At 32.8% G+C, this 11,748-nt stretch overlaps 4 protein-coding genes across 5 annotated transcripts; all 4 read right to left on the bottom strand.

Annotated features, from left to right (window-relative positions):
* LOC110262349 (NAD(P)H-dependent 6'-deoxychalcone synthase-like) lies at positions 128–1,707 on the bottom strand. The gene is made up of 4 exons (XM_016310221.2): positions 1,187–1,707; positions 865–1,108; positions 603–782; positions 128–494 (listed from the first exon to the last, which is right to left on the bottom strand). The coding sequence occupies exons 1-4, from the start codon at positions 1,507–1,509 to the stop codon at positions 285–287; spliced, it is 957 nt and encodes a 318-aa protein (XP_016165707.1). The 5' UTR covers positions 1,510–1,707; the 3' UTR covers positions 128–284.
* LOC107608427 (NAD(P)H-dependent 6'-deoxychalcone synthase) lies at positions 2,326–3,820 on the bottom strand. Of its 2 annotated transcripts, XM_016310220.2 has the most exons (4): positions 3,415–3,820; positions 3,089–3,335; positions 2,828–3,007; positions 2,326–2,746 (listed from the first exon to the last, which is right to left on the bottom strand). In XM_016310220.2, exons 1-4 carry the CDS (start codon positions 3,738–3,740, stop codon positions 2,540–2,542), a joined length of 960 nt encoding a protein of 319 aa, XP_016165706.1. In that variant the 5' UTR covers positions 3,741–3,820; the 3' UTR covers positions 2,326–2,539. The 2 variants fall into 2 exon arrangements, with proteins under 2 accessions (XP_016165706.1, XP_020962477.1); XM_021106818.1 differs by lacking the exon at positions 2,828–3,007.
* Positions 5,997–7,800, bottom strand: LOC107608430 (NAD(P)H-dependent 6'-deoxychalcone synthase). Its single transcript, XM_016310224.2, has 4 exons — positions 7,416–7,800; positions 6,816–7,062; positions 6,536–6,715; positions 5,997–6,391 (listed from the first exon to the last, which is right to left on the bottom strand). Exons 1-4 carry the CDS (start codon positions 7,736–7,738, stop codon positions 6,185–6,187), a joined length of 957 nt encoding a protein of 318 aa, XP_016165710.1. The 5' UTR covers positions 7,739–7,800; the 3' UTR covers positions 5,997–6,184.
* LOC107608426 lies at positions 8,305–9,546 on the bottom strand. Its single transcript, XM_021106706.1, has one exon. The coding sequence runs from the start codon at positions 9,544–9,546 to the stop codon at positions 8,305–8,307; it is 1,242 nt and encodes a 413-aa protein (XP_020962365.1).

Raw genomic sequence — 11,748 nt, 5'->3', positions numbered from 1 at the left:
AAGTGGGAACGTGTTACAAATAAAAATACTTTTTTTTTCTTAAACCTTACAAGGATATAGATTGTCGATAAATTTACGACATAATAACCTTCTATTTCTAAAATTATTTGAGTTCTTTAATTCTATATTAACACAAAAAATACGCTGGAACTGTGGTATGTAAAGGCAGAAATCACAGATACTTTGGGAGATTAGTCGTCCCTCTATTAAACATATAAAGGCTTTTCACAAGGACTATCCAAATAAGTCATTAACATGGAACTCAAAAAGAAATATATAAACTACTAATTTTCTCCATCCCATAGATGATCTATGACATCGAATCCTGCAGGGCCGTTCTTCACCTTGCGCTCCTGCTGGATTTGCCTAATCTTTTGGTAATCATCATTTGTAAGTGAAAAATCAAATATGTCTAAATTTTGTTTTATTCTTTCTTTATTGTAACTCTTCACCACAACAGTCACACCTTGCTCGTATAACCATCTTAGACTTACCTATAACCAATTCAAAAAGGATTATTAGTGCTTTAACGGAGAGTTAGAGAAATAATAATAATAATAATAATAATAATAATAATAATAAAGGACCTAATGCAATTATACCTGAGCCACAGTTTTTGCATGAGTTTGTGCAATGTTGTTGAGCAATTCACTGTCCATAACATCATTACTACCCCAACGGGTTCCTTGGGCTCCCAAAGGAGAATATGCAGTTATAATTATACCCTTGGCTTTGCAGTATTCTGTTAGATTCTTTTGTTGCCAGGAAGCATTCATCTCAACCTGTTTGTGTTTGTGGTGATGCCATTAATTAGTAGTGATCTAACATAAACACATGACTAAAATCATTAAGAGAGTGTAGTACTTGATTAACAGAAGGAGGAATTGTTGCAAAAGAGAGGAGATCTTCAAGTTTCTTGGTAGAAAAGTTGCTGACTCCAATTGATTTTGTAAGACCCATGTTCTGACATTCTTCCATTGAAGTCCATACACCCTTTAAGTCAAATGGTACCAAATCCTCTTCTTCAAAAGGAACTTTCCATATTCCAGGCTTGGCACTCATGGGCCAGTGGACCAAGTACAGATCTAAGTAATCTAATCTAAGAGTCCTGCATGCATCAACCAGTAATGTATATATAAGTAGAAATTAAATACTTGTGAATTTTAAGCAATAAAGAGTTGCATACTCAAGTGATTTTTGTAGAGCAGGAAGAACAAGGTGGGGATGGTTATCAGGTAACCATAACTTGGAAGTGATAAAAAGCTCATCTCTTGAGCCAATTAGACCAAGTTTAAGGGCTTCAGCGATGGCTTCTCCCACAGCCTGCTCAGACTCATAAAGAGAAGCAGTGTCAAAGTGCCTGTAACCGACCTTGATGGCCTCTATCACCGCCTGTTTGATGGCTTCGCCGTCGTTGGATTCGGCCGCAGTTCCTAGGCCTATCACGGGCATGCTGAATGATGATTGCAGAACAACATTTGGGACCGCTACTTTTGTTGTTGAGGACATGCTTCTTCTTCTTGCCTTGCTCTCTCTCAACTTACAATTCCTTTGTTTTTGTGTTTCATCAGCTCTGTCTGGTGACAATTTTTACCAATTTTTAATTGGTTGGTGATGATTCATTCATCTTATCCAAGAAGTTTGAAATTAAGCTTGTGAGCTTTCATGCATCAACTCTTTGGCATTATTCCACGCTTTGATTCTTAATATGTGATAGTTATCTATCCTTTAAATTATTCTCTTCTTTTTTTAACTAAAGTTGATAGCGGTGATCAGAATAATTTAAATGTGTAATTACCAGAATGGGCTTATCTAAAATATATAAAGTTGAGAATTATTGAACTTTATAAAAACAGGCTAATTTTTTTTATATTGATTAAATATATGTGTAATACATTGTTATTGAAAAATTAGGTGTTTTTTTATATAGTGTTTTTTTTTTATTGGTAATCGGAGGATCCAATTTGTTTAAAGAAAAAAATAAACTACAAATCGGAGGGTCCGATTTGTATTTTTTATTTTTTTTATTTTTAAAAATAAAAATCGGACGGTCCGATTTTAACATTAAAAATTTTTTTATTTTCGAAAACACAAATTGGACCGTCCGATTTATGATTATTTGTTTAAAAAATAAAACAAATTGGAGCCTCCGATTTGTCTTATCCATAATAAAGTAAAGCACTTCTCTTCTCACATCATTTTGAGATACACTCTTTTCTATCACACGAAAAAGAATTCGCGATAAAAACATACGCTAAGGGACAAATTTAAGGTAACAGAACGCACTATATATTTGAGTAATTGACCCTCAATGCAAAGGCAAAAGCAGATAAAATCATCAAAATAATTATTTCAATTTCAGTTATTTAATCTCACAAGTACAACAAAAACTAATAAAGCATCATCCCCAAACTAGTACAAGCCTTTGAAATTGGATGAGATGGTAGATTTATTGTAACAATAAAAATACCGAAACTTAAAGAAAATTAAAAGACATCAAAGACAAACTAAAACAAGATGCCTTCTTGTGAATAAATATCTAATTTTCTCCATCAAATAGGTCAGCAACAACAAAGGTAGTTGGATTGTTAACTGACTTGCGCGTCTGTTTGATTTGATTAATCTTTTGATAGTCATCATTTGTAAGTGAAAAATCAAATATTTCTAAGTTTTCTTTCATTCTCTCCTTGTTGTAGCTCTTCACAGCAAAGGTCACGCCCTGCTCGTACAACCATCTAAGACTCACCTATAACAAATTCAAAAGAATTACATAATTAATGGAGCGTTATATGTAGAATTGATTCATAGCTTGGATTTTTTATTCTACCTGAGCAACAGTTTTTCCATGAGCTTGTGCCACCTCTTTAAGCAATTCACTATCCATAACATCGTTACTGCCCCAAGAGGTTCCTTTGGCTCCCAAAGGAGAATATGCAGTTACAATTATACTCTTGGCTTTGCAATATTCTGTTAGATTCTTTTGTTGCCAAGAAGCATTCATCTCAACCTGTTGTGTATAGTGATCCAACATATGTTAATATAAATATAAATACATATAAATTAAAAATTTTATGGAGAAAATATATACTTGGTTAACTGCAGGAGGAATTGTAGCGAAAGAAAGGAGATGTTCAAGTTTGTTGATAGAAAAATTGCTGACTCCAATTGATTTTGCAAGACCTAATTTGTGACATTGTTCCAGTGAAGTCCAGACTCCCTTTAAGTCAAATGGCACCAAGTCATTTTCGTCATCATAAGAGGCTTTAAATAATCCGGGCTTGGCACTCATTGGCCAATGAATCAAGTAGAGATCTAAGTATTCTAATCCAAGATTCCTGCATATGAATTACAACAAGTCCATAAGTTATTCATTCGTATTATTGAACTTAATTAAAGTAATTAAGTAGGTCTTACTGAAGTGATTTGCGTAGAGCAGGAAGAACAAGATCGGGATGGTTATCAGATAACCATAGCTTGGAAGTGATGAAAAGTTCATCCCTGGAGCTTATGAGACCAAGTTTAAGAGCTTCAGCAATGGCTTCTCCCAGAGCCTGTTCGGAGCCATATATAGAAGCAGTGTCGAAGTGCCTGTAACCGAGCTTGATGGCCTCAATCACTGCCTGTTTGTGGACGTCGCCGTCATCGGTTTCGAAGGCGGCAGTTCCAAAGCCTATGACCGGCATGCTGAAGGATGATTGCAGGACAACATTTGGGATCGCTACTTGCGTTGTTGAAGACATTTCGAATATGAAGATCGGAATTAATTAATTAATAATAATAATTAGTTTGTTGATGATATATGGTGCTTGTAAATAAGTATTAATCATATATATATGGTGCAAGATCTAGAATACGTCTCTGCTTGCATCATCATTTGACAAGTTTAATAATTTGATATAGTGGTCATGGATGGTCATAGCTCTTTGGCTTTAAGAAAAAGTGTCAATTTAAATTGAATATTGTCCAACCGCCTCTGTTGACTCGCTGCAGGGCTAAAAGATAATTATATCATTACGGTTGGAATTTAGAAGTGACTCAAATAAGTTGCTCAATTTCTCAAAATAAGTTGAGCTCATATTTGAATTTCAATTTGAATTCATATGTTAAATTAGTTAAATTTGAGATTGAATAAGTTCATTTTATTATATAATTATATTATATTAATACACATATTATATATTTTGTACTTTTAATTTTTAATAATATATAATTTTAAATTATAAATTATATCATGAATAGAGTACTAAAACTCAATTTTCATGAGATAATTTTGAATTTAACCTGATTTAACTCATTTTCACTGACTTCCTAACAAGTTTTGTTCATACCTTTGTCAAGGATACGAGCTTGAGAGATCGGAAAAGTTAGAGATTCTAATTCCTAACTTCAAAAATGCTAGAATTAAGTCGTGACAATAATTTGTAAGACACTCCAAAGTTTAAGTTAGCAATGTATTAAATAATATGGTTTTTTTGTCATGGCTTACCTGTTAAATTTCCTTTTCTTTGATTGTAGTTTACACTTTACAGGGCAGAATTTTGATCTGCAATTGAGCCATGAACATGAATTTTGTGCCTTTTTCTTTCTTTTTAAGTGGTCTTGCAGGATTGTGAAATGATGCTAAATGTGATTAATTATAAAATTAAAATCATATTCACCCAAACTTCTTAAAATTTTTATCTTTCAATCCAAATTAATTTTGAATTCATCGTAATAAAATTGTAATCCTTTTTAAAAGTTCATGTCTTTTTTTAATTTAAACCAAAATTAAAGCGATAGTTATCTATCTTTTAAATTATTCTCTCTTTGAAAAAAGCTAAAGTGGTAGTTTTCTATTTTTTTTTTTACTTCTGTTTTTTTTCTCGGGAAAAAAAACACCTAAACGATAAATGTATAATAGTATTTGGATAGTATAGTGATCAAAACTAATTTTTAACGTATAATTACAAAAAAATGATAATATTTGGATAGTGGTGATTAAAAATAATTTAAATGTGTAATTACCAGACTGAATTTACTTAAAATATATAAAGTTAAGAAAACTTTATAAAAACATACGTTAAGGGACAGAAATTTAAGGTGTTATAATGTGTGAGAATCGAATGCAATCTGTTAAGGGACAGAAATTTAATGTGTGAGAATCGAGTGGGTTTGGCACTTTCAATGGAGGAGGGAATTCTGTCAATGAAAGACTGATATTTTAGATCAGCTGCTTCACATCTTGCAATCTGTTAGATTAGTTGCAGATGTATAAGACAGAGTGGTGTGAAAATTTGGTAAGGAAGGAGTTTATTTTATTAACTCATTTGTGCAGATTTTGCAAGAAGAGACCATGAATGAGAAGCTTGTGAGCTATACTTTCACGAAGAAAATTTAGAAAGGTCTAGTCCCATCGCGGGTTGAGTTGTTCGTTTGGTTTGTATTGATAGGCAGGGTCAACACAAAGGATCGGCTAAGTAGACTGAGAATCCTACAGCAGAATGATAATGTGTGCGTGTTGTGTAAAAAAGGTGTTGAAAACATACAACACTTATTTGTTACGTGTGAGCACTTGGCAGGTGTGGTGTGCATGGATATCGGCGTTTGGACAAGAGTGGACTGCTCCCGGTACTTTGAAAGACTACTTTGAGAGTTGGCGAGCTATGCCGATGAAAAGTGAGCAGCGCAAGTTTTGGCTAGTTGGGTTCTTCTCAGTAATATGGATTATTTGGTTACGACGGAATGAAGTCATATTTCAGAGCAAGACAACAGAAGTTGTAGAGTGTGTGGATCAATCGTTTTCATGTGCTACAGAGTGGTATAGAAAATAACTCATATGGTCGATGGCTATGCCGGAGATAACATAAGAGTTATTTATCTTTTATGATTTGTGTCTTTTGTTCCACTATGAGTGTTGAGCTCTTTTTTTTTAAAAAAAAAAACTTATGTTGAATTCACAACAGAACGCACTAATTGATAAACATACATTTGACCCTCATTGCAAAGGCAAAAGCAGATAAAATCATCAAAATAATTATTTCAATTTCAGTTATTTAATTTTACTAGTACAACAAAAACTAATAAAGCACCATGCATCCCAAAACTAGTACAAGTCTTTGAAACTGGATGAGAAGGTGGATTTATTGTAGCAATAAAAATGCTGAAACTTAAACTAAAGTACGAATGATTTGTTGTGAATACATATCTAATTTTCTCCATCAAATAGGTCAACTATAACAAGTGTAGTTGGACCATTACTTCCTTTCCGCGTCTGTTTGATTTGATTAATCTTTTGATAGTCATCATTGGTAAGTGAAAAATCAAATATTTCTAAGTTTTCTTTCATTCTCTCTTTATTATAGCTCTTCACCGCAAAAGTTACATCCTGTTCGTACAACCACCTAAGGCTCACCTGTAACAAATTCAAAAGAATTACATTAGTTAACTGAGTTCTTTAATAAAATGATTAATGGAGAGTTATATGTAGTGATGCCAAACAAATAAACAAGCTTAGAACTAGAATAATTGATGCATATCTTTGTTTATTTTTTTTTACCTGAGCAACAGTTTTCCCATGAGCTTGTGCAACGTCCTTGAGCAATTCACTACCCATAACATCGTTACTATCCCAAAAGGTTCCTCTTGCTCCCAAAGGAGAATATGCAGTTACAATTATACCCTTGGATTTGCAGTATTCTGTTAGATTCTTTTGTTGCCAGGAAGCATTCATCCCAACCTGTTGTTTTGTTTGTGGTGTTTCCAATTATAAGTAGTGATCCAACATTTATGAATATAAACACATAAATAAAAATTTTTATGGAGAATATATTATGTACTTGATTAACCGCAGGAGGAATTGTAGCAAAAGAAAGGACGTGTTGAAGTTTTTTGATAGAAAAGTTGCTGACTCCAATTGATTTTGCAAGACCCAATTTGTGACATTGTTCCATTGAAGTCCAGACCCCTTTTAAGTCAAATGGCACCAAGTCATTTTCGTCATCATAAGAGGCTTTAAATAATCCGGGCTTGGCACTCAATGGCCAATGAATCAAGTAGAGATCTAAGTATTCTAATCCAAGATTCCTGCATATGAATTATCAGAAGTCCATAAGTTATTCATTCGTATTATTGAACTTAATTAAAGTAAAAATAAATGACCATCTGTACCCAGAAAAGATGAAAACGCTAACATATATATCTATATTAGATCGAAACTAAATTTGTACCTATGCAAGATGCCAAGATGCCCTTCGTGTGACAAAAGTATCCTGTCTTTGGAGGGTTGGAGTGTCATATAGGATATTTTTGTCACACGAAGGACATCTTGCATGGGTATAAGTTTAGTTTTAATCTAGTGTGGATACGTATGTCAGCATTTTCATTTTTCATGGATACAAATGGTCATTTATTCATTAAAGTAATTATGTAGGTCTTACTGAAGTGATTTGCGTAGAGCAGGAAGAACAAGATCGGGATGGTTATCAGATAACCATAGCTTGGAAGTGATGAAAAGTTCATCCCTGGAGCTTATGAGACCAAGTTTAAGAGCTTCAGCAATGGCTTCTCCCAGAGCCTGTTCGGAGCCATATATAGAAGCAGTGTCGAAGTGCCTGTAACCGAGCTTGATGGCCTCAATCACTGCCTGTTTGTGGACGTCGCCGTCATCGGTTAAGGCAGCAGTTCCAAAGCCTATGACCGGCATGCTGAAGGATGATTGCAGGACAATATTTGGGATCGCTACTTGCTTTGTTGAAGACATTTGGAATATGAAGATGGGAATTAATTAATGGATGCTAAGTTATGAGTATATGGAATAATAATCAATTTCTTGATGATATATGGTGCAATGTACATGTATCCCTCTTTATATATATGGTGCAAGATCTAGATATACGTCTCTGCTTGCATCACCATTCCAAGGAAAATCCAATCCAATAATAATAAGAGAAACGTTGATTTAAATAGAATCAAGTTTATTCCATTCTCCAGCCGTCTCTGTTGTTGACTCACTGCAAGGCTTAATGTTGATGATACAATTACTGTTGGAATTTCCAAGTAACTCAAATCAGTTTCAACTTCGTTTTTATTAAAAAACTTAAAAAACATATTTTGTTTATGAAACCACGGTATAAAACTATCGAATCCGATACCTGATCTTTCAATATTTTTACTAAAATAAACTATAAAGTGAAGAGAGAGAAATTACAAGTCTAAATAGCACTACTGAATAATAACAAAATGGAGATAAACATGTTTTCATTAAAATTTTACTATAAGGAAGAACAAACACACTACAAATAATCTTTTAAAATAATAATAAAAACACTAAAGAAATGAGCTAGAATAACACCAGACGGGAGGACACGTGAACTTTTCTTCGTCTAATAGTGTTTGACAACTTCCATCGTCCAAGTTGAAGATGCCAATATCTTGATATTCGGCACAGTCCAGCGATTTCAATTCTATTAGGTTATCTGTAAAGTAGATTTGATTTCCTTTGGTTTGAAGACTTGCAGGCAGCATTTGAACAGAAGAGTTGAGTCCAATCATCAGTGCGTAATTTTTCAAACTATCTAGTCTGGACCATTCTTTTGCATTCTTCTTTAATTCATAGATATCAAATTTGTAAGTCCAGTGACTTCCAGGCATAAAATGTCTCGCCAACATCAATAAACTTCCGTTAGCACACCCAACCAAATATTTAAGCTGGTAAGGACCCAGCGCAGCATCAGAGGGAGGTTTGGCTTCATGAATACCACCTACAGGCCCTGATTTTGTGTTTGTATCAAATTCGTATAGCTGGCCACCTTCGTCTACTGCATATATCTTCTCTCCAAAAAATATGACATCATGAAACGATATGACATCATGAAACGACGGTTTTCTAGTTAAAAGATCTAACCATCTCTTATCATTTGGTTTGTAAAAGGCTAATGTACAACGAGGTCCATATATGGCCACTGCCAAAAAATCTTCATTGTCATTGCTAGGACATGAATTTATAATAACCTTCCAAACCTGGCCACTATTTATGAAACTACTCGATATCCGCAAATTATCCCCATTGTCATCATCCCAATCCCAAACAGTATATTCAAAGCCATAATTGTTAGGATTGTAGTCAACTATATCCGGAAAAGTTGATATTGGAGGAAGATCTAAACGGACCTTTGTAAATGCATTTAACATATACATCGAACCTTGGTATATATCTAGGACGATCAACCATCCACCAAAAGAACCACGGATCAATTTGTTCTGCATCTCTGGTAGCTTGAGATGGTGGATCTCGTCTTCATCAAGAGACTGAATATCAAGCGGTACTTCACCAGCAATAGGTAAGTTCATGAGATGGTAGATCTCCTCGTCTTCATAAATATGAGTACTGGAAGATTCTTCAGGTACCAGCAGCCACAAAATCTTGCTGGAGATCTCTGGAAGTTTCAAGCTCCATTGCTTGCAAACTAAACGAAGTTGGATGAAATCATCGTACGAATAGAAGTGCTCTACAATTTCCTTCAAGATGTCATCATGAATGTTTGCCCATCCATCAATGTCGTCACCCATATCTCAGACTCGAGCTATGTTATTCCCAGATGAGACGCAAACTGCAGAAGCCAGGATTTGTTTGAAGTTCGCTGTGTTTGGTACGTATATATAGGATTTGTTTGAGCCTCTTAAAAAATATTAATTTTTTTTTTAAAGGATCTTTAAAAAAATATTTTATATTTAGAATTTGGGTAAATTTTTAAGAAAAGATCTTTTTTTGAGTTATCTTTTTTTAAAAGATTTTATGAAAAAGTAAAAGTAATTTTATATTTGGATATTTAATGCAAAAAAATCTTTTTATCTATCAATTATGTTTGAGTATAACAATATAAAAGTACTCTTTTGTTTATTTATTATATGAAAAACATATTTTTTTAAGGAAAAAAAATCTTTTAAAAAAAGATGTAAATTACAGCTTCTCAAAAAAGATTTTTTTTTTATTTTTCTAATATTTTTATTTTTACTATTAGAAATTTGCAAAAACACCAAAAAATAAAATTTACTTTTATTATTAAAATTTTGTTAAGCACACTAATTTTTTTTCTAATAATTGAATAATACCTAAACAAATTCAGTGTGTCTTGTTTGTTGCATATCTCTGTCTATTTATTTTGGGTAGATTTTATCCCGTCTTATTTAATTTTAAATTTCAAATTTTGTTGAAAAATTAAAATTAAATTGAGGAAGATATATAACTAGTTTTTCTTGGGGACGCTATCAAATATGAGTTTGGAATCTATCTATTTAATACAGTAATAGTGTGATACCTCACATGATCATATTGGAAATTTGGGATCTGTATCATTAATAATTTATTGTTCAAAACTTTTATTTAACTTTTTAGAGGAAAAATCTAATTTACTAATCTTTCTGTTTCTTCCTTTATTAACTTCTCTTGCAATGAAGTGCAATTCCTTCTTATTTCCGAAATAATTGAATTCAGTTCTTCTTCCTTGATTTAGTGTTAATCCACGTTGATGGTTACCCAAACAACAAAGAATCTTGGTTCCATCTTTGGTCTCAAACTCAAATAATTAACCGAAACAAGCATTGATGCCAACACATAACATACCAACTCAAGGAGCTTAAACAACATCTTAACTAACCTTATAATTGAATCTGTCTTTCCTTTTGGACTTTTCATTTAGCAAGGCTTCAATATCCTCTCTAGTGAACTCTATAACACCATAATCCGACCCAGCATTGCTAGGTGGATAGGGCCATATTGTTGATCATTTCCACCATTTACAACTGCAAAAGATGGCCTTACTCTTCCATTAATAGGAGTTCCCACCATTTTTCTTGAACCCTTTTCAGCTCTACTAGCTCCTCTTGGTCTTTGTCTATGAGGATTTCGTCACCCACTAACTAAACAAAGTCACAACAAACAAAAAAATCAACAAAAATCATGAAATCAATAAATTATCAACAAGAATTAAAAAATTGCAGAGCCAGAAATTCAAAAATAGCAGCGGTATCCATGCTTGCACCTTCAGAAATCAAAACAGAAAATAAAAAGAAAAACACAAAGCAGCAACCAGAGCCAGAACCCAGAAATCAAATAATTATTTAACAAAAAATAAAAAACACAACATAGCAGCAAACCAAAGCGAGCAAATCAATTATTTCAACAAAAACACAAAATTCCTGCAATTCGAAATTGATTAGTACATCATTTTTTTTTAAATTAACCCATTTGAATTTGTATTTAAAGAGAGTACATAAAAAAAATAGATCAAATTAGATTGATTTAAATTAAAAAAAAAATTGTACGTGTTCAGTTATACGATGAGAAAAAAAAAATGTCAAAAACCTTTAATACATGCTCAGTTATTGTATTAAAACAAACGTGGAATTGATGGAACAGATAAAACAGAAAAAAATGAAAAAAATAATTCCGTTTCTTCTCATTATGAAATCAGACCACGTAATTTTTCATCTTGATCACATCACTTTTAATCCCTAATATTCTCTCACATAATTAATGTTTCAAATGTTTACACGTAACTTTTAATTCCTCGTAAAACCTTATTTCAAGTTTAAATCAATCCAATTCTATCTATTTTTTATGTACTTTTTTTAGTTCTAATTTAAATATGTTAATTTTTAAGAAAATAATGTTTTGCATGTTGATATATATGTTTTTTTACGAAAATATCGTAACATTATATATAAAAATTATTTTGCTCGCACGCATTATGGGTGCATCCGATATATGAC

Source organism: Arachis ipaensis, chromosome B07 (genome assembly GCF_000816755.2).
Source record: "Arachis ipaensis cultivar K30076 chromosome B07, Araip1.1, whole genome shotgun sequence".
Taxonomy (NCBI): Eukaryota; Viridiplantae; Streptophyta; class Magnoliopsida; order Fabales; family Fabaceae; genus Arachis; species Arachis ipaensis.
Note: the sequence above shows the minus strand (reverse complement) of the source record. Positions and strands in the feature narration are given on the sequence as shown.

What these genes read in the sequence shown, in the direction of transcription:
- LOC107608430 (XM_016310224.2), bottom strand. Translation starts at nt 7,738, where the DNA reads ATGTCTTCAACAAAGCAAGTAGCGATCCCAAATATTGTCCTGCAATCA. An exon ending in GCTCTACGCAAATCACTTCA is followed by an intron (nt 7,063 to 7,415) that starts GTAAGACCTACA and finishes ATTCATATGCAG; the next exon opens with GAATCTTGGATTAGAATACT. An exon ending in ATGGGAAAACTGTTGCTCAG is followed by an intron (nt 6,392 to 6,535) that starts GTAAAAAAAAAT and finishes AATTTGTTACAG; the next exon opens with GTGAGCCTTAGGTGGTTGTA.
- LOC107608426 (XM_021106706.1), bottom strand. Translation starts at nt 9,546, where the DNA reads ATGGGTGACGACATTGATGGATGGGCAAACATTCATGATGACATCTTG.
- LOC107608427 (XM_016310220.2), bottom strand. Translation starts at nt 3,740, where the DNA reads ATGTCTTCAACAACGCAAGTAGCGATCCCAAATGTTGTCCTGCAATCA. An exon ending in TTCCTCCTGCAGTTAACCAA is followed by an intron (nt 3,008 to 3,088) that starts GTATATATTTTC and finishes TATACACAACAG; the next exon opens with GTTGAGATGAATGCTTCTTG. An exon ending in ATGGAAAAACTGTTGCTCAG is followed by an intron (nt 2,747 to 2,827) that starts GTAGAATAAAAA and finishes AATTTGTTATAG; the next exon opens with GTGAGTCTTAGATGGTTGTA.
- LOC110262349 (XM_016310221.2), bottom strand. Translation starts at nt 1,509, where the DNA reads ATGTCCTCAACAACAAAAGTAGCGGTCCCAAATGTTGTTCTGCAATCA. An exon ending in GCTCTACAAAAATCACTTGA is followed by an intron (nt 1,109 to 1,186) that starts GTATGCAACTCT and finishes TGATGCATGCAG; the next exon opens with GACTCTTAGATTAGATTACT. An exon ending in TTCCTCCTTCTGTTAATCAA is followed by an intron (nt 783 to 864) that starts GTACTACACTCT and finishes AAACACAAACAG; the next exon opens with GTTGAGATGAATGCTTCCTG.